Source organism: Eretmochelys imbricata, chromosome 2 (assembly GCF_965152235.1).
Source record: "Eretmochelys imbricata isolate rEreImb1 chromosome 2, rEreImb1.hap1, whole genome shotgun sequence".
NCBI classification, from domain to species: Eukaryota; Metazoa; Chordata; order Testudines; family Cheloniidae; genus Eretmochelys; species Eretmochelys imbricata.
The window spans coordinates 265678307-265701365 of NC_135573.1; the positions used below are offsets into that span (position 1 = coordinate 265678307).

At 55.5% G+C, this 23059-nt stretch overlaps 1 protein-coding gene, 1 long non-coding RNA gene and 3 other non-coding genes across 7 annotated transcripts in view; all 5 read left to right on the forward strand.

Moving 5' to 3' along the window:
• The first annotated feature begins 382 nt into the window (after positions 1 to 382).
• On the forward strand, positions 383 to 11443 carry LOC144260028 (uncharacterized). 3 transcript variants are annotated; one of them, XR_013344983.1, is made up of 6 exons: positions 383 to 437; positions 1626 to 1693; positions 3047 to 3110; positions 4013 to 4080; positions 4828 to 4895; positions 6402 to 11161. It is a non-coding gene; the product is annotated as an uncharacterized LOC144260028 (long non-coding RNA). The 3 variants fall into 3 exon arrangements; XR_013344982.1 differs by having other exon boundaries at positions 4828 to 11443; XR_013344984.1 differs by lacking the exon at positions 383 to 437 and adding an exon at positions 445 to 575 and having other exon boundaries at positions 4828 to 11443.
• Positions 1779 to 1913, forward strand: LOC144261729 (small nucleolar RNA SNORA9). The gene has a single exon (XR_013345423.1). It is a non-coding gene; the product is annotated as a small nucleolar RNA SNORA9 (small nucleolar RNA).
• Positions 4166 to 4300, forward strand: LOC144261728 (small nucleolar RNA SNORA9). Its single transcript, XR_013345422.1, has one exon. It is a non-coding gene; the product is annotated as a small nucleolar RNA SNORA9 (small nucleolar RNA).
• Positions 5877 to 6014, forward strand: LOC144261730 (small nucleolar RNA SNORA9). Its single transcript, XR_013345424.1, has one exon. It is a non-coding gene; the product is annotated as a small nucleolar RNA SNORA9 (small nucleolar RNA).
• A 4549-nt stretch (positions 11444 to 15992) lies between the features above and the next one.
• The window catches only part of MYO1G (myosin IG), a 74533-nt gene continuing 67466 nt past the window's right edge, over positions 15993 to 23059 (forward strand). Inside the window, exon 1 of the mRNA XM_077808508.1 lies at positions 15993 to 16229. Within this exon, the coding sequence (XP_077664634.1) occupies positions 16135 to 16229 (95 nt within the window). The 5' untranslated portion in view covers positions 15993 to 16134. The remainder of the gene's footprint in view (positions 16230 to 23059) is intronic.

The following is a 23059-nucleotide window of genomic DNA, read 5'->3' on the forward strand; positions in this document are numbered from 1 at the left end:
TTTCTTAACCCAAGCCACGCTATAGGATTCAGCCACAAACCTGCAAAAAGTTGCACAGGTCAGGTGCCTAACTTCACCACTGTGCGTGGCGGGCGGGGGGGTGTCAGTGCTAACGAGGCCAATTCAGTTCGGGTGGATGTGGCCCATTCCCAGCAGTTGACAAGAAGGGGTGAGTATCAACAGAGGGAAAATTATTTTTTGTAGTGACCCAGCCAGTCCCAGTCTACTAGGTGCATCAATTATGTGCCTCGCTGCTCGCCCGAGCCCTACCTCCTCCCCGCCGCTAGGTGACACCATCGCCCCGCAAAGGAAGTCGGGGGGGCGGAGTTGGGGGAGGGACGCGCTGATGACCCGACACACGCGCCGGGGAGACTAGTGCGCAGACGCAGAAGACATGGCGGCCGAGGTCGGGCGTCGCGGCTGCGGCGGCGGCGCTGGTGAGTTTCTAATCCGCCTCCATCCGGGGCCTGCGCTGCCATGGGAGCCCCGGGCGGGCGCAGGCTGGGGCCGCCCGCTGTGCTGCGTTGGTGGTGGGGAAGTCGGGGGCTGTGCCCGGGGTTCAGCCCCACGTGGAGGTGAGAGAAGATTCGGTGCCACCCCCCGCTACCCCCGGGGCTATATGGGGACTACAAGTCCCAGGAGACAGCGTTCCGTACTGAGCCCTGCTGTCGCTGCAGCTAGGGGCGCGGTGCATGTCGGGAGCTGTAGTCTTGGAGAGGCGGCTGCACGTGTGCTGCTGCCGGTGAGGGCACCCCTGGCAGGGCAGCGCGCCCGTCTCCGAGGGGTCTGACCCTTCCTTCCGGGTGGGCACGCCCCGGGCTGTGCAGCATGGGCCTTGTTGCGCCGGGGGCCCCGGGCACGGGGCTGGCGAGGGACCCGCGGGGGGATCTGGGGCAGCGGGTGGCTGGGATCGGTGCCCCAGCCGCCGTGAGCAGCGTGGCCCGTGAGCTGTATGGGCCTCACGCCCTAGTCTCACTCAAAGGCATCGCCCAGCCTGGGGGGATCGTGGTCTAAGCATCAGGCTTCAGCGATCTTGATGCAAATCCCAGCAGAGCGGGTTCCGCTCCCTACTCTCCAGGCAGATCAGCTGATCTCTGTGCAGGTTAATGTGTGCCTCCTTCAGAGAGTGCCACAGAACTAACCCTCTCCTGGTAACAGGCTGGGGCTGCCCTGATTCCACTGTTGCCTGCTCCATAGTCTCACTCGCTTTAGGGTGGCTGCCTGCCTTAGAAGTGAGTGATGCATGAGTGGTTTGTAAAACACTTTGAGTCGACACGGGTATAAATATCTCAGAAGCATCCTATGACCGACCTGCCTGGTTAAAAGAAAAGGAGTACTTGTGGCATCTTAGAGACTAACAAATTTATTTCAGCATAAGCTTTTGTGAGCTACAGCTCGCTTCATCGAATTCATTCGGCTGCAGCTGAATCGGATGCTGTAGCTCACGAAAGCTTATGCTGAAATAAATTTGTTAGTCTCTATGGTGCCACAAGTACTCCTTTTCTTTTTGCGAATACAGACTAACACAGCTGCTACTCTGAAACCTGCCTGGTTAAGTAGATTCTCCATCATCTTCCGCTAAATAATCTGATTTTTTTTTTCTCTTCTCATTTTCCTGCCTGTAGAAATGATCTCCAGTCCATGGTTGGAGTGGCTGGGTCTGAGGAGTGCACAATGCTGCTGAGCTAGAAAGGTAAAAATTTCTGTGGGTTTGAACTGCATCAAAGAAATTAAACCTCCCAGATCAGTCTTCCCCAGTTCCTTTGACTGCCCCACGTGAGCAAGCCTTCCAGCATGGCTGGGTCTGTGGTGACCCTGTTCATTCCTGTAGTGCTTGCGAGAGCAGCCCTGAGATGGTTTGAGGCCTCGCTCTGCTCCTTTTCAGAGTGAGGTTATAGAAATTTCAGACAGGCCGAATCAGGAAGCCAAATCGCATGAAGGCAGAACCACACAGAGCCTAAAACATGCATGACCAGCCCTTAACCTGGCCTCCCAGTGTCTGCCTCACCCGGTGATCTGTGAGCATAAGTAGTGTGAAAAGCCGTGAAGCATGAACAACGTTTATTGCATAAGGATGGTCATACTTAGGTCAGAGAAGGGAGTTACCTTACAAACGGAGAACCAGTGTTGACAAGGCCAATTCAGTCTACCACATCCACCCTGACTGAATTGACCTTGTCAACTTAACTCCATTCTCTTCGTGTGCCAGTATATTTATGCCTGTATCTGTAATTTTTACTCCATGCATCTGAAGAAGTTGGGGGGGGTTTTACCCACAAAAGCTTATGCCCAAATAAATCTGTTAGTCTTTGAGGTGCCACCGGACTCCTCATTGTTTTTGTGGATACAGACTAACACAAGTACCCCTCTGATACTTTTCTGAACCCTCTCATAGTCTTAGCCTTCACTACGTCCTCTGGCAAAGAGTTCCATGGGTTGACTGTGCGTTGTATGAAGAAATACTTCCTTTTGTTTGTTCTAAACCTGCTGCCTATTAATTTCATTCAGTGGCCCCCAGTTCTTGTGGTATGGGAAGGAGTAAATAACACTTCCTTCTTTACTTTCTTCACACCAGTCATGATTTTATAGACCTCTATCATATCCCCCCTTAGTCGTCTCTTTTCCAAGCTGAAAAGTCCCAGTTTTATTAATCTCTCCTCATAAGGCAGCTGTTCCGGACCCCTAATAATTTTTGTTGCCCTTTTCTGGACCTTTTCCGAGTCCACTATAACTTGTTTGAGTTGGGGGAACCGCGTCAGCACGCAGTATTCCAGGTGTGGGCGTGCCATGGATTTATAAAGCAGCAGTATGATATTTTCTGTCTTATTATCTGTCCTTTTCTTAATGATTCCCAACATTCCATAGCAAAACCTGTTCTGTGCCCTCCTTTAGTCTCCTGCAGCCCCTTTCAATCTGGATTATTGTGTGAGGATTTGTAGGACAGATTCTTGCACTCGTAATTTTTTGCTGCACAATAACATATAATAAATTTCCATGTCTAAAGTTGCATTTATGGTGTTACCACATCTTGTCTTCCTGCCTGCAGCTTGTAGCTTCCCTGTCTCTGCGCTGGTCACATGGAACCGCTCATGCTTTGGAAAGTGGAATTGGTAGGTAAGCTAAAAACCAAAATAGTTCTGGGCTGAAATGTCTGATCTTCTCTCCTCACCCCCATTCCCAGACCTGTCTTGGAGAAACCAGAGTGTCGCAAACGCAACACCCACTTTAAAAGAACCTAAACAAACCCTTGGAGCTTGATGAGCAGAGATGGAGCTGTACTCCCCTGAACAAAACAGAGCCTTGCACGTTGATACCTGCCAGAAAAAAAGGGCAAGGCCGTGCAAGGAGTGGGCCTAAAATTCAGCTGTCGTTTGGTGCTGGTATTTCTGTTCAGCACGTTGTCTTTGGCCAGGCTGTCAAAGTCTGATCTCTGCATCTTACAAGTTAACATGGCTGGGTTGGACTGTGGCTGGATGGGAGATGTCCAAAAGAAACCCCAGAATGGTGTCAGCCCAGTCAGAACTCTTGAGTAGGTTTTAAACAGTGCTGCAGAATGATGCTTTGCAGCATATAAAATGTGGATCTGAGGCTTTGACCGCTTGGCATGTCCTCAAGGGGTGGGATCATGTTCTAAGCATCAGACTTCAGCTGTTACCGTGCAAATCCCAGCAGAGCGGGTTCCGCTCCCTACTCTCAGGCAGGTCAGCTGATCTCTGTGCAGGTTAATGTGTGCCTCCTTCAGACAGTGCCACAGAACTAACCCTCTCCTGGTAACAGGTCGGGGCTGCTCTGATTCTACTGTTGCCTGTTCCATAGTCTCACTCGCTTTAGGGTGGCTGCCTGCCTTAGGAGTGAGTGAGGCATGTGTGGCTTATAAAACACTTTGAGATGACATGGGTATAAATATCCCAGAAGCATCCTATGACTGACCTGCCTGATTAAGTAGATTCTCCATCGTCTTCCACCAAATAATCTGATTGGTTTTTTTCTCTTCTCATTTTCCTGCCTGTAGAAATGATCTCCAGTCCATGGTTGGAGTGGCTGGGCCTGAGGAGTGCACAATGCTGCTGAGCTAGAAAGGTAAAAATTTCTGTGGGTTTGAACTGCATCAAAGAAATTAAACCTCCCAGATCAGTCTTCCCCAGTTCCTTTGACTGCCCCACGTGAGCAAGCCTTCCAGCATGGCTGGGTCTGCGGTGACCCTGTTCATTCCTGTAGTGCTTGCGAGAGCAGCCCTGAGATGGTTTGAGGCCTCGCTCTGCTCCTTTTCAGAGTGAGGTTATAGAAATTTCAGACAGGCTGAATCAGGAGTCCAAATCGCATCAAGGCAGAACCACACAGAGCCTAAAACAGGGGTAGCTAATTATTTTTGTCAAAATTCTTGGTCAAGGTCTAGACTCCAGAGGAAAGTAATAAACAACAAAACAATCCCAGCAGCAACTACACACCACCACCAGTAAATAGAAATATTTTTGGGTCTGTTCAAAAGTGTCTGGCGGTCCAGATTTGACCTGTGGTCCACCTATTGACTACCTCTGCCTAAAATATGCAAAACAAGCCCTTAACCTGGCTTCCCGGTTTCTTCCCCACCCATTAAGGATCTGTGAGCATAAGTTGTATGAAAAGCCGTGAGGCATGAGCAATGTTTATTCCATAGTTCTAAGCCCTCCTTTAGTCTCACATAACCCTTTCATTCTGGGTTATTGTGTTAGGATTCACAGGATGGACCTTGCGCTGGTTATTTTTTGCTCCACATTCACACTTAATACATTTCCATTTCTAAAGCTACATTTCCGGTGTTACCATATCTTGTCTTCCTGCCTGCAGCTTGTGGCTTCCCTGTCTCTGTGCTGGTCACATGGAAGTGCTCATGCTATGGAAAGTGGAATTATTAGGTAAGCTAAAAACCAGAATAGTTCTGGGCTGAAATGTCTGTTCTTCTCCACACCCCAACCCTATTCCCAGACCTGCCTTGGAGAAACCAGAGTGTCCCAAACCCAACACCCACTTTAAAAAAACAAAAAGAAACCCTTGGAGCTCGATGAGCAGAGATGGGGCCATCTGGGGGAGCTGGATTCCCCTGAACAAAACAGAGCCTTGCATGTTGATACCTGCCAGAAAACAGGGCAAGGCCATGCAAGGAGTAGGCCTAAAATCCAGCCATTGTGTTTGGTGCTGGCATTTCTATTCAGCACATTGTCTTTGGCCAGACTGTCAAAGTCTGATCTCTGCATTTTACAAGTTAAGCATAGCTGGGTTGGACTGTAGCTGGATGGGAGATGTCCAAAAGAAACCCCAGAATGGCGTCAGCTCAGTCAGAACTCTTGAGTTGGTTTTGAACAGTGCCCCACAGACTGAGTGATACTTTGCTGCATATAAAATGTGGATCTGAAGCTTTGACCGGTTACAATACAGTAACGGGTTCCATTATGGCACTCCCCTCAGGAGTACGTGATAACCCCAGTGTGCTGGCCAAATTCCACCATGGGGAATTCTGGGAAGGCACAATGTAACTCTGCCTGTAATTTCAATGAAGTTATTCTTCCCCCAGAGTGTTGTATTGCTGATGGAAATTAGCTGCTGCATGTCAGTGCTGCAGGTAGTCCCTGTATAAAATTCACACCCATGTTTGAGTCTTTGGGGTTCAGATGATGCAGCATAAACGCTGTTGATCAATAGAAGTAGGAATCACGAGACTGCAGCCTTAGTTATGTATGCACTGATCTGTACCAATGTCCATATGAATAAATATATCCGCTTGTGAGAGTGTCTGGCTGGCTGATGCCACTTGCCACGGCATCTGTTTCTATTGTTAAATGGTGCTGTTTTCCTTGAATAAGAGGATCTATTGTGTGCCTGACAGGTTAAGTTCTTTCCCGCAAGCCTTCCAGCATGGCTGGGTCTGCATTGTGACCCTGCTCATTCCTGTAGAGCTTGCAAGAGCAGACCTGAGATGGTTTGAGGCCTTGTTCTGCTCCCACTTCGGAGTGAGGTTATAGAAATTTCAGACACTCCTAGGCCGGCGCACAGGAGCGTGGAGATCCTAAAGCAAAGAGAGGGTGATATTTTTTTAGAGTGCTTGTAAAGCTGCGGATTGAGTCTGTCTGATGGAGTTATAACCCTTAGATGATGGCTCCTTGTGAAAGGATCCTCTAAAACACCATTTCCCAAATTTGGCCACCAGGGATTTTTTTGCAGCCATGACAGCCTCCAAAGAGCCCCAACAATCACTGAGATGTTAAGTATTAAAGTTGCCTTGTGAATGCCATAAAGTACACTCATGCCCTTCTAAATATTACAGTACAGTGCAGGGAGCGCTGAACTACATGGGGTGGTTTTTTTTCAAGTAACAAAGCATATTCATTGGCTAATCACTATGTTTACATCTCGCACTACTGTAGCTCTATAAGCAGCTATTGGCCAGTGTCCTCATCGGCAAGATCACTGCGAGGTGTTTGGGTAGGTTGAGGTTGTTTGTGGCAAATGGCGAAAGAGTTAAAAATGCAAATGGATATCAGGAAGGTTTTCAAACAATCAGTGCCAGAAAAGGCCCCTGAATGTGATGCAGAGATGGTCCCAGAGGCGCAACCTGCTGCTAAGAAAAGCAGAACATGGAAGGAAGAAAATCGAAAATTTCAGGCGCAGTGGGAAACATGGTTTCTTGTGTTTCTGAAGCCATCCAGTTCCGTTTCTGAGCAAGTTGCAGTGTGTGCTGTTTGTAAGAAAGAAATTCATCAAATTAAAATGTACGCGATGCAACGTCACTATAACACTCATGCAGGGGAAGTTGAACAGAATTATCATGGTGAGTTTCAGAGGCGCAAGCTGTTAAATGATGCAAAAACCGAGCTCAAAAGACAACAGCGATGGCCCAGAGATTTTCTGAAGAAAGTGGATCAGATAGACGTGGCTACTTTTAAAGTGGCACTGCTTTTGGGGCAAGCAAGGAAATCTTTCGACAACGGAGAACTCGTGAAGAAAATTGTTCTGGCCTTTCAACCAGAAAATATGCTTTTCAGAGAGCTACCACTGAGCAACGACATGTTACAGAGAAGCACAAGAGATCTAGCGAGCTTTCTACAAAACGAAATAGCTGCGAAAGTCTCAGTGAGCCCTTTCTACAGCCTGTGCTTGGTTGAGACCCCTGACGTCGTGAAGAATCCCAAGAAAATTGTATGCGTTCACTTTTTTGACTGTGCTCGCTGTTGTTTTACCAAAGGCATTTTATGTCAGGTGAGCCTCACTGATAGGCCAACTGGCAAACTGGTTTTTCAGTGTGTTCAGGGGAGAATGCAGGAGTGCCGGGTTAGATTCGACAATCTGTGCGGCTTGGCAGCTGACATGGCAGCAGTTATGCAAGGTGCTCAAGCAGGGGTGTTGAACTACTTCCAAGAAAGCTGCCCTCAGAAACTTTTTCTGTTTCCCTGGTTTGCCCACCAAGAAGTACTTGCCAGCAAGGCTTCAGTGGAAAGTATGGATGAGGTTGAATCCGTAGTGGAAAAGTGTATCAGTGCTGTGAACGTCAGCCGTGTCCATAAAGAGAGATTCGCAACGCTGTGTGAAACGGGCTCTGAGACGCACAAGGTGCTGCTGAATTACAGCCTGGTCCATTGGCTTAGTTTGAATGGCAGTGTACAGTGGCTCTTTGAGCTCTGGGGAGAGCTCATTGAGGTTTTGAACACAGTTTCGCTGCAACTGTCCCAAAAGCTTCAAGATCCAGGAGTACATGGTTGTTTGCTCTTTTTGAAAGAGTTTTTACCAAAGCTTGCTTCCTTGAACCTGGAGCTTCAGGTACCTCAGCTAACAATATTTGACCGCATTGAAGTAATTCATACATTCCGAATGACCGTCACTGACATCGTCCAGCAGCTACAAGAGAAACGGGACTTTTCTGTTTTTCTGAGCTTAGTGAGTTTCTCAGCTGTCAGGATGAGAGCGTGCAGCGAAAGGTCGGCTAGCTGTAACCAAATACCTGCATATCATCTTGGAAGATCTTGAAAATTGTTTCAGCGAGGGAAACTTTTTCCATCAGTACACTTTTGTGGCAGACCCATTCAGCAGTTCCGGTTCGGGGTTTTTGGCTGCAGACAAACTAACGGCCTTGCAAGACAGATTAGCTTCCTTTGCCTCTTTGGATGTAAGGAATCTCCAGCATCTCATGGTGCACATGCGTAATAATGCAAGAATGAAAACCTACTTCAGTCAGCCCGGTGTTACAGTGCAGCAGTTCTGGATCAAAGTGTACCTGTCTGAGGATGCCTACAAGCCTCTAGCTAAAGTTGCTTTGCTTTTCTTGTCCCTGTTTTCAAGTACTGTGCTGTGTGAGAGGGCATTTAGTGCACTCCATTGTCTGAAGAGCAAGTACCAAAAAGGCCTCACTGATGCTAATCTGGAAGCTTCCCTTCTAGTTTAACAGGAGACCCGAGATCCTGCAGACTTTCCATTTCAAGAGCCCCTGAACTTTTGCAGGTAGTCTGATCCACACAATGGCTGTATTAATGAAATTAAAGTTCTGGGGTTTATCACCCTATATTGGTAAAGCATAATATAACAGGATCGTTTGTTACTATTATTAGTGCTAAACTGGGTTGCTTTTTTGGGGGGGGGGGGGCGCGGCAGTCCGTGAAAGAGAAATTTTGGACACACTTGCAGATTTTTTTTCATTATTATTTGGACATTTATTATGTAAAAGCATTTTTAAATGTGGTTCCAAATTGTTGTACCAACATCCACCTTTTACCAAAAAAGCAGTCCCAACAACAAAAAAGAAAAGAACGTGCCAAGCACCTTATCAGTGGTCTATTGTGTTCAGCTCCAGTAAAGGATAGAGGCAGCTCTGCATTATTTTTATTATTGAGTCTGAAGAAGGGGGGGGGAAAAACCCCTCTTAAATAAATGTACAATGTCTGGGACGTATGTATGTTCATGTTTTTCCTAAAGTTAATTAAATATTTTAGGAAAAATTGTCAGAGTGGCCACCAGCAAGAGCGATCGTAGCTGCACTCGGAGGCCCGCAGAGCATTTGTTGTGAGAACCCCTGCTCCAGAAAGAGATGGGGCAGGTTAGAGATGGCAAAGATCAGTTGGGCCCCAGGTCCTAGGTTAGTTGGGATCTAGTGGGAAATTGTTCCCTCCACTTGAAGTAATTAGGCTTGCCCCTTCCCTTGAGGAAGATATTCGACAGGCCACTTGCTGAGAAGCTTGAGCTGGTGCTAGGTCTCTGCACTGCAGTCCAGGAGATCTGCCTTTGATCACCTGTCTCTTGCTTCCTGAGGGGGGTGATGTTGTGGGGGCAGCACCTCCCTCACACTGGTATAGATCTGGGGTGAGGAGCCAGGAACCTCTGGATTTTAATCCCACCTACATGGCTAGCTGTGGGCAGGCCTCTTGGTGTGCCTCAGTTTCCCTTTCTGAACCACTGGGGATAACAGTGCCTTTCTGGGGAGTTGTGGGGATTACCTGATGTCATCTACAACCCCTGGAAGATGGAACACCCGCTGAGCACCAGCTGTTCCTGCTGTAGCAGCCCTTCTGACCTGTTGCCAGAGCAGCGTTGAGAGGCTGTGGCGTCCTGGCTTCAGTTCCGTCTCCGCTGCGCAGCTGCCAGTTAAACCCCGCGCAGGGGCTCAGGGCTGCGGCGGGGAGATGTCTCTTTCCCCGAGCGCAGACGTGCCACGGCAGGGAGAGGTGCCCCTCCCTGCAGGCCCCAGCGTGGACCTGCCCTGGACTTGCCTCCGCCAGGGGAGAGGAGCCCTGGCCCAGGCCCACTGGAGCTGCCAGGGAGAGGAGCCACCAGCCCCGACAGAGCTGCCACCGGGGAGAGCAGCCTGGCCCCTGGCCCCGAGCTGCTGCAGTGAGGGGAGTGGGGAATCCTCTTTCCCCGCCGCAGCCCTGGGACAGCCTGCACCCAAACCTCTCATCCTTGGCTCCAGCCCTGAGCCCCCTCCTGCACACCAAACCCCTCATTCCCGGCCCCAGCCCTGAGCCCCCTCCTGCACCCCTAGCCAGAGCCCTTGTGCCCCCAACCCTCTGCCCCAGCCCTGAGCCCCCTCCCACACTCCAGACCCCTCAGTCCCGGTCCCCCCACAGGAAGTGGTGCACAAAACAAAATGAATTCTGCACATGGACACAAAAAGTGAGAGGGAGCGCTGGTCCTGCCCTGCCTGGTGGTGGCCACCTGGAGCAACGGGGGAGAGTTGGTCTTTCCTGTTCAGTGAGTTAAGATCACCCTGATGCTGGTCAAAGCTGCAGATGTCTGATGACGGTTCCTGCTCTCTCCTTGGCAGTCAGGCTGGCCCTGGATCTGTCTAGTGAGTGAGATACCAGGAGGAGTGACCTCGGCCAGGGGATCCTCTGAGGTGTGGGAGGTCCCTGCTTAAAGCACCTGGCTTAGTCATAACCTTCTCCATAGTGTTGGATGAGAATTGGGGAAGGCCCCTGCTCTTTCTAGAGGGCATGGCCAGCATCTGTGGTTCTTAAAGCCCTTTGCACATGGTGAGTGGCCGCCTTTGAGCCTCTTCTCGGTGAGGGTGTACTGTGACGCTGCCCCTCTGGGGTTAGACCACCCCCCCTCCCATTCAGAGCCTTTCCAGGAGGGCCCCTAGCCTATGCCACCTGCTGCTGTCCTTAAAATAGGCAAGAGGGGCTGGTGGAGGGCAAAAAGAAAAGGAGGACTTGTGACACCTTAGAGACTAACCAATTTATTTGAGCATAAGCTTTAGTAGCTGCAGTGTTCCCTGGCCTGGCCTCCTGGTGAGTTGATCGGTGATAGTTAAGGGGTTGGGGTGACCAATGGAGCCCACAACAGTCTGGGCGCTTCCTGTAGGGGAGGGCACCTCATGCTGGGTTGCCAGTGGCCGCGGGGCCTGAGCTGGATTCTCCTCAGTTTGAGAGGGCCAGCAACAGCGTTTTCCGTGAGGGGGCTCTTCGCGCTGCGATAACTGTCCCCATCCAGGGTGGCCTGTGTGTGTGTCAGCCTTCAGGGCCCGCTGCAAGGTGGCTCCATGGGGAGTTTGTTCTGCCTGGGGGAGGGTATTGAAGGGGGCTGAGTCCTGTGGGGAGGGAGGTGGGCTGTAGCTTTGGTCTTGGCAGCGGCACCTACAGCCTTGCCTTACCCCCTTTCCCCCCACCCCCTGTACAAACCTCAATAAACAAAAGTGATCCTGGATTAGCAGCCGCCCTCTTGATTTCCTGAGTCAATATCCCCAGAACTGCGCCAAGGCGGGGAGGGTTTTCCTGCTGCTATCAGCGAATGCTCCCAGGTAGCTGGTCTGGAGAGAGGGGTCCAATAGCTGACCATCCACGACCCCAAGGGGAGCTGTGGGTGCTCAGCAGCACTGAAAACCAGCACCCCACAGTCTCTCTAGACGATGCTACTGTGCTGGGGTCCCACTCCCACTGTGCCCTGCTGCGTTGAGGCGGTGCCCGGCCCTGGGATTCAGCACTCAGATGAGGGGGATACACAAAGAGCTTGTTTGTCTTACAAGTATTTCCTCTGGTTCTGCTGTGCTGTGGAGGGCCGAGGGATGCTTCACTGTGGGGGCTCCACCCGCTGATCTGATACGCCTTGCCCACCTGCTGGGAAGTTACCTTCCTGCACTGACTCAGCAGGGAGTACTGGGATTCAGGTTTAGTGCTCCTGAGAGCAGAGCTCCAGCCCTGAAGGGCTCAGTCAGTGGATGTTCTCGGTTCCCTTTGTGGGGTGCTCTGCAAGGAATGGGCCGTGGCATCGTCCCCGGCTGCTTTAGTAACACGCCATAGGCTAATGCACTTCTTGTTCTCTACCTGCTCTCCCAAAGTCTTTCCCCATCACCACTCTGGACTACTATAACTGGCCCAGAAGGGTGGCTTTCTCCCTCCCAGCGTTGGCTGCATTTCAGACTTGTGTGTGGTTACAGTTCTCCCCCTGCTAATGTAGCCTGCAGAGTTTCCTTACATGGGCAAGTACTGATCCTGATGAGATGTGATTTGTTCTTTGGTGCAGCTGGCTGAAGGCCACTCGGTGAACAGGAGTGATCGCTCACCACGCTGGGGTCCGGGCTGCTGGGCCTCAAGCAAGCAGCATGGACTGAGTGCAGTCGCGGAAAGAGGGACTTGGTTCCAGGGGTGAAAGTAAAATTGAACTCTTACCGGTACGGGGGCTGGCTCGCCTCCACCCCCGGGAAGGGGTCTGGTATCAGGCGGAAGGGGGCAGGGTGGGGTCAGCATCGCCCGTCCGTGCTACCTGGCCCGCACCACCTGGGGCTCCAGCGGTGATTTAAAAGGACCCGGGGCTCCATGGTAGCAGCAGCGATGGCCAGAGATCCTGGCCCTTTAAAATCACTGGCCCTGGGGGCAGCTGCTCTTTTTTTTTGGCTCCCCCAGCGCAAAAGGGGCAACGACGTTAAAGCGCTGCCACAGGCGGCCACTTTTACCAGTCCGCCGTGCCACCTTGCTTTCACCCCTGCTTGGTTCTGAGCCCCAGTGCTGGGGCCTCCCTCCATGGGCAGTCCCTGGGGGCCTGTCCTTCCCATTGTGGCTGCCTCAGCACGTCTGGCAGGCAGCCCCTTGCTTCCCTGTCTTGGCTTCTCCCTCTATGGTGGGAATGGACGCGGAGCATGCCGGGAGAATGACACTGCTCAGACCCAAGGTGGGAAAGGGCCCCGAGTGCTGTTAGGTCATGTGTCTAATCGCTTCCCTGGCACTTTGAACGCGCGTTACACCCATGCTGCTCTCTGCAGTGGGATTCAAAGACCTGCCGGCAGAGGGAGCGCAGGCAGGGAATACACCAAAAGAGGAAGTTGCTCCAGATGTCTTAACCATAAGCTCTACTGTAAATAAAAATACTGTTTGCAGGGTAGCAGTGGTAGCTGCTGCAGGGTCTGTAGCTATGGGAACCTCTAATGGGGACCCTCAGTACTGGGGTACCCCCTCATGGCTCACTGCAGTGCCACCTTTGCATCTCTGCCTCAGTTTCCCCTATGGGCCTTAGTAAGTCCAATGAGGCTTATTTATATTGAACCGTGCCCCTTGGGGGCTCTGCTTTGTTTAACCCCCAGGTGGAGCATTGTACAAATAGGCATCCCCACAGCAGCTCCAGCTGGAAGGGGTGGGGGGCTGAGTTAACCTTAGTCCAGGTCCCTTACCAGCAGGCCCCTCTTGTCATCAGAGGGGGAGGGGTCTCCTCTTGGGTCAGAGTCCCTACGGAGGTTAAAGTGCAACGACCTTCCAGACAGCCCCTGATTCCTGTGCTCTGGGGCTTTTGCTGCTACCTGGTGAAGGCCTTCCAGGGGGGCCAGGCTCCGCTGAGTCTCGCTATTCATAGTGTCACCTGTTCGGAGCCCTCGTCTCCCCCAGCAGCATTCTTCCTTGGGGACTTTTCCTGGGGAGCCCCCTTGAGACACCCTCCCCTTGGGAGCTTTCTCTTTTTGTGGCCTGAGGACTGTTCCTTGCCCCAGGAGCCTCTGTCCTCTTAGATCCCTGCCCCCCAAGGCGTAGCTTCCTTTTGATCCTGACCAGGTGCATCCCTGTTTAATTAGGTGCCCCCCAGTAACTCAGTGAGTTAACGAGTCCCTGGTGAACCTGAGCTGCCTCCTTTCCCCTTGTGGAGCCTGTCTGAGGTAGGCTGGGCCCCTGCCCCTTTCCGAGGGTCAGCTACCCTCTGTCAGAGCCCTGCATGGCCTCAGGTTTGAACAAGCCCTTGTACGCCAGCGCTCTAGCAATGGGCCCACCTGCTGCATGGCCCCGTTGGGATATTCTGCTGTGCAAGGCGGAAGGGGGCAGATGCAGCTGTCCTGCGAGGGGAGAGGGGGAAAGGACAAAGCAGCGTGAACCCCTGCCACTGCGCTTCTCTTGGGCCCCTGCCATTAGGCTGCTTGCAGTCTCCACTAGTGTATGGTGCCCTCTGCCGCCACCCACTCAGCCGGTCTTTCTGGGGGAGCTAGCAGGCAGGAGGGAGGGGAAGGCGGAGAGGCAGGGCAGGACACTGCACTGCTTTGGGCTGGCTGGCAGTGCCCTTGTGCTGAGGGCCTGGGTAGGTGGCTTAGCCAGCCTGGCCATTGGCATGAAGAACCCAAAGTGATGGGGTTACTCGGTCCCTGAATGCAGTGCCAGGGCTGGGTGCCCACTGCTGCTGCTGGCAGTGAGGTATGGTGCAAACAGGACGTTCCCTTCCCAAATGCTGCTGGCTGAGTTCCAGCACTGACTTGGTCAGGGGTCCGTTTTCCGGGTTGGTGCAGGTCTCGGACGGCTGCATGCAGGGGGATGGCAAAGCAACTCCGGGTCAGCGGAACTGGGCGAACGATGGCTGTCCTGCTACGTGGGAGATTCCCTCAGTTGATGCTCAGAGCTCTGTCGTTCCCATGGACCTGCCAGGGCGGCGTCTCGCCTGGATGGGCTGGTGCCTCTGTCCCTGCACCCACGTGCTGCGCTAGCCCCCAAGGATCTCGCTCGCCAAGCCGACCCTTACCACAGAACCCATTGCTCCACCTGGCACTCAGAATGGCGTCTGGAATGAGGGTGCTGCCCACCTGTGTGACTCAGGAGTGCCCCCTAAAGGCCATAGTGTGTGCAGTAAGCGTGGCACCAAAGGGGTGAGAATGTAAGACGATGGTCGTGCATGTTAAGCCAGAGGTGGGCACAGGGCGATTTCTCATCACTGGTGTGACATCCCCAAGGGAAAAACCCATCTGGCAGTGAGCAAAGCCTCCATGACCACCGAGGAAACCCCCAGGGACCGTGCTCCCCTCCCCTTTCAGGAGGGTTTTGGCAGAGGCTGCAGCAGCTGGGCTGGTTGGCCCCAGGGCGTGCAGGCAGGATTCCCTGTGTCCCATCCCAGCGTGTGAGCGGCTTGGGCACTGGGGGGAAGTGATGTCACCTGGCCACAGGCTGGGCCCAGGAGTCGCATGATGACAAAGCAGGGAGAAGTGAGAGATGAGCAGCCAGCCCAGGACAGTTTCCACTGCAGCGATTTCAGTGTAGCCGCGTGAGTGCGAAAACCCGCGGCTCTGACTGCAGTGCGCAGGGCCTAGTCTGGGCATGCTGCCCCCAACACCCCGCAATGGTTGGGGGGCATCTCGTTCCTGACCCACAGCCCCCTGCTATCCCAGCCCTGACCCCCCACCCAGCTGTGCCCATGGCCCTGCCTCCTGACCCACAGCCCCCTGCTATCCCAGCCCTGACCCCCCACCCAGCTGTGCCCATGGCCCTGCCTCCTGACCCACAGCCCCCTGCTATCCCAGCCCTGACCCCCCACCCAGCTGTGCCCATGGCCCTGCCTCCTGACCCATGGCCCCCTGCTATCCCAGCCCTGACCCCCCCACCCAGCTGTGCCCAGGCCTCTGCCTCCTGACCCATGGCCCTCTGCTATCCCAGCACTGGGCCCACCCAGCTGTGCCCAGGCCTCTGCCTCTGCCTCCTGACCCATGGCTCCTTGCTATCCCAGCTCTGAACCCCCCCCACCCAGCTGTGCCCATGGCCCTGCCTCCTGACCCACGGCCCCCTGCTATCCCAGCCCTGAGCCCCCCACCCAGCTGTGCCCATAGCCCTGGCTTCCTGACCCACGGCCCCCTGCCATCCCAGCTCCTGGGGGCTGGGAAAGAACCTGGGAGCCATCCTGCAGGACTCTTGCACGCCCACCCTACAAGGAGAGCTGGCTGGTGGGCCTCCCCAAATTCCCCCACACTGGGGGGCACTGCCCTTGCAGAGCACAGCTCCATGGCACATGGTGCCCCTAGGCAGGGTCCTGGGATCCTGCCCCAACTTCCCGCACACTGGGCAGCCCTGCCCCTTGCAGAGCGCAGCTCCATGGCACACGGCGCCCCTGGGTGGGGTCCTGGGACCTGCCCCTTGTCTGCAGGGGAACTGCCCCCCCCGACATCACACTGAAAGGGGCAGGATTTAGCCCAGCGGGAGACGGGCAGAGGGGCTCCCAGCCACCCTTCCCAGGGCCACGGGGTGGGGGGGCGACGTGGGGTTCCCGCTCAGCAGGGCCGACCACGTGACCCCACCCCCCTGGCTGCCGCCACGCCCCGCCGCTCAGTCAGCCTCCGCACAGGAAGCTGAGCCCCGGCAGCTCGCGGCTGGGTTTTGAAAGTCATCTTTCCTCAGGCTGGTGCTCGCTCCCCCGCCGCCCAGCCTCTCGCCGTCCCCCAGCGGCATGGCCGAGCAGGAGAGCCTGGAGTTCGGCAAGGCCGACTTTGTCCTCCTGGACCAGGTGACCATGGAGCACTTCATGGAGAACCTGAAGCTGAGGTAAGCGGGCGCTGGGGTCCGAGGCCCCTGGCGGGAAGGGGGCGGGCGGGGCAGCGAGGGGAGCTGGGCTTCAGGTGCTGTTGGCTCGCCCGGGCCTGGACCTGTTTTAGGTCAGGGTACGGGGGGCAGGTTGCCCAGCTGCAGCAGCCAGCCGCGGGGGTGAGTCAGCGGGAGGCGCTCCGCAGCCCGGTGGCACCGAGCCTGGCGCTAGGGGGCGCTGTGGTGCCGGTGGGACCGTCTCCTCGGGGAGCTCGGATGCCTAGAACCTGCTGGCTGGGTGGCAGTAACATTCCCGTGGTGCTTTTCCTGCGGGCGAACCCTGGCGTCCGGGCTGACTTCCAGCGTGGGGTTTGGCGCTGTGCTGCCGGACTGTCCCCCGGCCGTGCCAGCAGGATGCGGGACCCCTTTGACTCGCCCCGTTTCAAGGTGGTTTTTTTAGCCAGGTCACGGTGTGGTGCTAATCCGGGACTGTGCGTCCCCCGTCCCCCCCAGAGAGGAGCAAAGCAGCCCCTCTGCAGGTGGGGCGCTTGAAGGGCTTGTGGGGTCCTGTCGATCTGTACACGTGGGGTGGAGAGGGCGGCCGGATTAGAGCCCTGCAGCTACAGCTTCACACCCATAGATCCCTGCCGTGGGGGCAAAAGGAGAGCTCCCTCAGCTGGTGCTTGGAGTAGTCCCTTATACTCCGGGCTGCCTGCGAGAACTGTACCGCTCCGAGCACCTGTTCAACACAGAAAAACAGCAAGAGGTGGGCCCAGACGTACCCCTGAAGGCTGGGGAAGCTCCGGTCTGGGTCTGGACTGGTCTTTCTCTCCTCGTAGGGGATGTTACACACTCCAGGAGGGGGAGGGGTGTCCTAAATGTTACTGCCTCTGATGTGCGAAAGCAGAAATCTTGTCGTCTCTAGGCAGCCGTTCAGAGCAGATGGGGGAAGGACTGGTAGCTGGGTGGGGGTGGGGGGCTTGTCCCAGGGCTGGGGAGGGGGTGACACCTAAGTTGGAGCCTGTGAAGATGAATTTGTCCAGCCGTGGTTGCCAGGGCGGCCCAGAGGAGCCAGCTGGGCCTCAGGAGATGCTGAGGGTCCAGAAGGGAGGAAGGTTGCTGGGATAGGCCAGGCGGTGCTGGAGCCGCATGCTGAAGGGTGCCGTGATTGCAAGGACAGAGAGAGCGAGGAGGAGAAACTGCCATGGGCTGGTCTCCAAAGGCACTGAGCACCCAAAGGTGGGGACAGTCCCTTTCCAGATCAGGCCATGTAATCCTGTGTGGTAACAGGGACTGTACCCAGTCCCAGGTGAACAAGGGGTTAACCTCCGCTCAGCTGCCCCATCCCCTTGCACAGGGACAGGGCTACAAAAACAGCACTCCAGGACACAGAGGATCCTCTGGGCAGGCAGGAGGTTGCAATCGCCCTGGGCTGAGCTGAGCCCCCAGCAGGACGGGTGGCCTGTTATGTGTAGTGTGGTCGTGTCTGCTGGCCCCACTGAGGACTGGGGTGTCATTGTGCTGGGAGCTGTACATGTGCCCTGAACCGACAGCCCCATCGCCGGCTGAACTGGCCGGGCCATGGGCCTGTTGGCTGTAAGTCTCTCAGCCATTGTTTCTGGTCCCTTTGGGACTTTAACCAACCCCCGGCACTGAGCTCCCTTGTCGGCAGCATGTTCCTTTATGTCCCCTCCCTTCGGTGTCCCCCTCGGGAGTGTTTCTGAGATGCAGCTCTGAGCTCTCCCAGCCCTGGCAACAAGGCAGCTGGCTGAGAAAGCATCGCAGCTGCAGTTAACAAATCCTCTAACCCCTCCCCTGGGGATGTATCTCAGTATCATGATCCCCATTTTATGGATGGGGAAACTGAGGCAGGGGGCAGGGCAGGGATTTGCCCACACTCCCACAGTGTGTCAGGAACACAGGTGGGCTCAGAACCCCCCCTCACGTGTCCTAGTCTGGTGCTTCCTGCTGAGCTCTCGGTAAACTCTGTCTTCCCAATCTCTGGTGAAGTGTCCTTTGAGTAGCTTCTGCAGCCCCAGCAATTGGATCGGAGCCAAGGTCCAGCTAGTCCAAAGGATCCTGTCTCTGGCGAGAGCCAGCAGCAGCTGCTTCAGAGGAAGGTGTAAGAACAGTGCAGCAGCTGAGATGGGATAATCTGCTCCCTCTCCCTCCTGCCAGGTCTCAGACCTGACCTCTGTTAGTTACAGGTTGGCTTCGACCCTGGAGCAGGAGGGGTTCAATCCCTTCCAGATCTCTTTTTAAGCATTAACGGCAAGGCTTCGAAACAGCCAGCGTACGCCCGCTGGCCCTGCTCTGAAATGGAAGGCTGGTTCTCCAGAATCAGTGCTTTCCTTTTTTTAAACAAAGGCCTTCTCAAGCTGATCTGGCTGCAAAGAAACCCTCCAGACGGTGACCCGAACACAAGCCGTGCAGAGCTGAGTCTGGCAGATGCTGTCTCGGAGAGGTGTGAACTTTCCCACTCATCTCCGGCAGCTGATAACTCAGATGTCCAGTGACGATAATTGATATGGCAACACTGTTAACTATTTAATCACCTGTGTAAGGATGGAGCCGGAGGGTTACAGGGCAGCATGATTCGCTGAGTGACAGTGTCTCATTTGGGTAGTGTTGGTTAATTACTGCAGCTTGGCTTTTCCCCGCTCAGGGAGCTAGGCCCATGGAGCCCAGTGGTGCTGTGAGTCCATGACCGGATTTTGAAAATGGGGTCTCATTTTGGTGATACTGATGGGCAGAGCTGATTTTGGGAGCTGAGCTTGGAAAAGCTCCAGTCTGATCCTAGGTGCACTGTGATAACATTGGATGTTCCTGTTCTCCATAAAACCCTCTCCTTGAACTGTGCTAAGCTCTTGGCCTCAACAACTTCCTGTGGCCATGAGTTCCACTAGCTTATTACACTTTGTGTGAACATGTGTTTCCTCGTGTCCGTTTTGGATTTGCCACATTTCAATCCTTTGCTCTTGTGTTGTGAGGCAGGGAGAACAGCAGTTTCCCCTCTACCTCCCCCATACCAGGGGGCCAGCCAGACATGACACGCTCAAAGGCACCACCACTGATACTGCCTTAAGCATCGTGCTTGTTGGTTTCGCTAGGGCGGCTCCTCGCCTGCCGGATGCTCCAGTTGAGTCGCTGGGCAGCTGATCGTCCCAACTACTTAAGATTCCAGTGTCACCATGGGACTGGAATGTTCCAACCATAGAATCCAGGTGTCAGTAACGTGTCATCATCCCATCCAGGCCGGCTTTAGGATTTTGGGGACAGATTATCTCCCTTCCTTCCCTCCAACTCCCCCCTCCCCACACACACATCTGCTCATCCTCTTCCTCTAAACTCAGCCAGATCCTTGTGCTTTCCTCCTTGGACCAGGGGCTTCCCTTGGGATGCCTTCATTTCTTCTCTGGGCTCCCGCACCAAACCGGCACTGCTGTCTGTGCCGATATCTCACCAGCTCCATCGGGGCTGGCTGCCAGCCACGACTCCTGTGTGGCCATCCTGAGTGAGAGGCACTCCAGGGGCTGGGAGCTCTGCAAAGGGCAGCCAGCCCTGGAAAAACAGCTCGGTGCTGGGCTGGACTTGGTGGGATGCAACGGCCACGCTGTTTTATGTCCTGGCTAGCATGTACACGTGCTGCTGGGTGGGACATAAGAACCACTCAACTGTGTGTCGGATCACAAGCCCCTCATACTGCTGCAGCTGAAGGAGATCCTCCCTGGCCTAGGGGGACTGAGCCCCTTTAAGTGCAGAAGAGGTGCACCCTGGCTAAATCTGGTTAGAGATGGAATTGCAGCTGGGGTCAGGAGATAATGAGGCTTGCAAGCCAGGAAGGGGCTACTCAGACCAACCAGACACACCGGGAGCAGGAGGTGGGCTTCCGGCAAGGAGCTTAAAGGAAGAGCCCTGTGGGCAATCAGGAGGAATTGCCCACAGCAGGGAGGCAAGGGGAGTGCTGGACCAGGCAACCCGGTGAGCTCCCTGGATAAAGGGACAGAAGGTGAAGGACCTGGGACAAGGAGATCTGTTACCCAGACTATGGGGCCCGTGTCTCTGGAGTTGGGCATAGGAGAGCTAGCCCTGCATGGTGGCAGCGTGTGGGTACAGTGATGGCTGTGGAGTGCCGGGGCCCTTCTCCAGATTGCTTGTGGCCTTGGTCAAGACATCCAGATCAGGGCCTGCTTCGCCCGGCTCTCACTTATCTCCCAGTGCATGTCCCCCTGCTGAAGCACAGAGCCAGCAGGTGGGGAGCAGCCAGGTTTGCTCTGAGTCACACCCTTCCGGGCTGGCCGAGTTCTCACGGGGAGGGAGTTCCTGGTTCTCTGCCTGTTTACAGGAAAGAGCTGGTTTCACCACTGCCGAGTAGGCTCCCCCTCCCGACACACACCTCTCCCGTCCCAGGGAGAGCCGGCTTTGCCGCTGCTGGGGCCCCCAAGCCATCCTTCTCCTGTGACCCCAGAATCCTCTGCCCCCCTCCGTGTCCCAGAAGCCTTTGCACTCTGTCAGCCCCTACGCATCCCAGAGATGCTGCAGTCCATCAGAATGTGCTGATTGTTGTCCGTGCTAGCCAAGGGCCAGGCCACAGGGACCTAGGCTGGATCAGACCCAAGGCGCATGTAGTCTGGTCTCGTGTCTCTGGCGCCAGCTGCTTCAGAGGAAGGAGTGAGAAGCCACAGTCGCAGGATGTGGGATAAGCCACCCCTGCATAGCTTTCCCCTGTCCCTGATAGGTCAGCACTGACTCTCAGTGTCTGCAAGTGGGACGGCCTCATCCTTGGGTGGATTCGGTGTCTCCTGGGACCTCACCCGCGGAGCCCACCCTTAGCGATAGCCCACTCCCTCCTTCCCACACAGACACACCCCAGGCAGATGGGGCCCAGCAGAACTCAGTTAGGTAGGGGCTCAGAGGCCATGGTGGCGGGGCCCCATAAGAACCGAGAGACAGCAGATGGCTCCAGGGGGCCAGGGAGAGCAGGAGCATGCCTGGTGCACCCTGGCTAGGTCCGGTTAGAGATGGGGTTGCAGCTGGGGCCAGGAGCATGCCGGTGGTGGCTGGAGGCTGGCTTCGTGTCTGAAGTGCGCCCGCGGCCACGCCATGCGGTTAGAAGTGCGAATGGGACACCCTGCCGATGCCTTGCTAATTTCAAATGCAAGAGGCCACGGCTGCAAAAAGGCCGCATGCGAGGCAGGCCGAGCGCCAAGGCAGCCGGGCCACCAGAGAATTGCAGTGTGAAGCACTTCCAGGCCCCTCATCAGCCGGTCCCCTCCTCCCAGGCCCTCGTGGTGGGTGTGAGTTGACTCAGTTGGAGGCCAGCGCACGATCCCTCTGTCCTTCTCTGTTCTCTCACCCCTTTCTTCTTGCCACCCATCTCACTAGCCCTGCAGGGACCCCCAACCAGCAGCTACGAGCACAGAGCTAACAGCGTGACACACCCACACCTTGCCTGGCGTGTGGCTGCCAGTCCTCCATGTGTACATGCCAACCTTTCCCCTGCCACTGTGATGGAGCGATCTCGTCTAGCTGTACCCAGCAATTGTCGATCGTTAACGTCCTGGATTAAAGCCCTCCCCACCTCCAGCATGTACCCCATCTGCCCAGTGACTGCAGCTCAGAAGGCCCCCCCCCTCCCAACTAGCAGGGCTAGAACCATTTTTAAAGACAAGCTCAGGTCCCATGGGAATGGGGTGCCCCTTCTGCATGCCCAGTGGAGCACTGCCCACTGCTGGGTTAGAAGCAGGGACACTGGGTGTTCAGTAACCCAGGAATGAGTGGTACCGAGGTGCCAAACAGGGAGCATGGTACCAATCCCCACAGAACCCCACCCATGGCAGCTGGGGCAGTCTCGACCCAGTGAGGTCGCTGGTGAACAAGCTGTTTCCAGGGCAGGGATGGAGGGGCCAGCCATGAGTGCAATGGCCCGGTGTGAGCCAGGTGCTGGTTCTGGAGTTCGGCCTAGGAACTCTGCTGATCAGGGGGTGGGGGAGTTGGTCAATGAAGGGGGCGGAGCTCCGGAGAGGGGAACAGGGAATTGCCAGGCTGGATCAGAGCGGGGTCCCGCCAGCCCAGAACCCTGTCTCGAGCAGAGCCGGAGCTGGAGCTGGAGCCAGCTGCTTCACAGGAAGGTACAAGAAGCCCTGTTGGCAGTATACTACCATCAGAGAGCCTAGCAGTGCCCTGCGGGGGGCTGTGCCATAGGGGTGGCTGCTCCGTGGATCAGACGGGCAGCGCCCTGCGGGGGGGCTGTGCCGTAGGGGTGGCTGCTCCGTGGATCAGACGGGCAGTGCCCTGCGGGGGGGCTGTGTCGTAGGGGTGGCTGCTCCGTGGATCAGACGGGCAGCGCCCTGCGGGGTGGCTGTGTCGTAGGGGTGGCTGCTCCGTGGATCAGACGGGCAGCGCCCTGCGGGGGGGCTGTGTCGTAGGGGCTCTGCTCCGCGGATCAGACGGGCAGAGCCCTGCGGGGTGGCTGTGTCGTAGAGGCTCTGCTCCGCGGATCAGACGGGCAGTGCCCTGCGGGGTGGCTGTGTCGTAGGGGCCCTGCTCCGCGGATCAGACGGGCAGCGCCCTGCGGGGTGGCTGTGTCGTAGGGGCCCTGCTCCGCGGATCAGACGGGCAGTGCCCTGCGGGGGGGCTGTGTCGTAGGGGCTCTGCTCCGCGGATCAGACGGGCAGTGCCCTGCGGGGTGGCTGTGTCGTAGAGGCTCTGCTCCGCGGATCAGATGGGCAGTGCCCTGCGGGGTGGCTGTGTCGTAGGGGCCCTGCTCCGCGGATCAGACGGGCAGTGCCCTGCGGGGTGTCAGACGGGCAGTGCCCTGCGGGGTGGCTGTGTCGTAGGGGTGGCTGCTC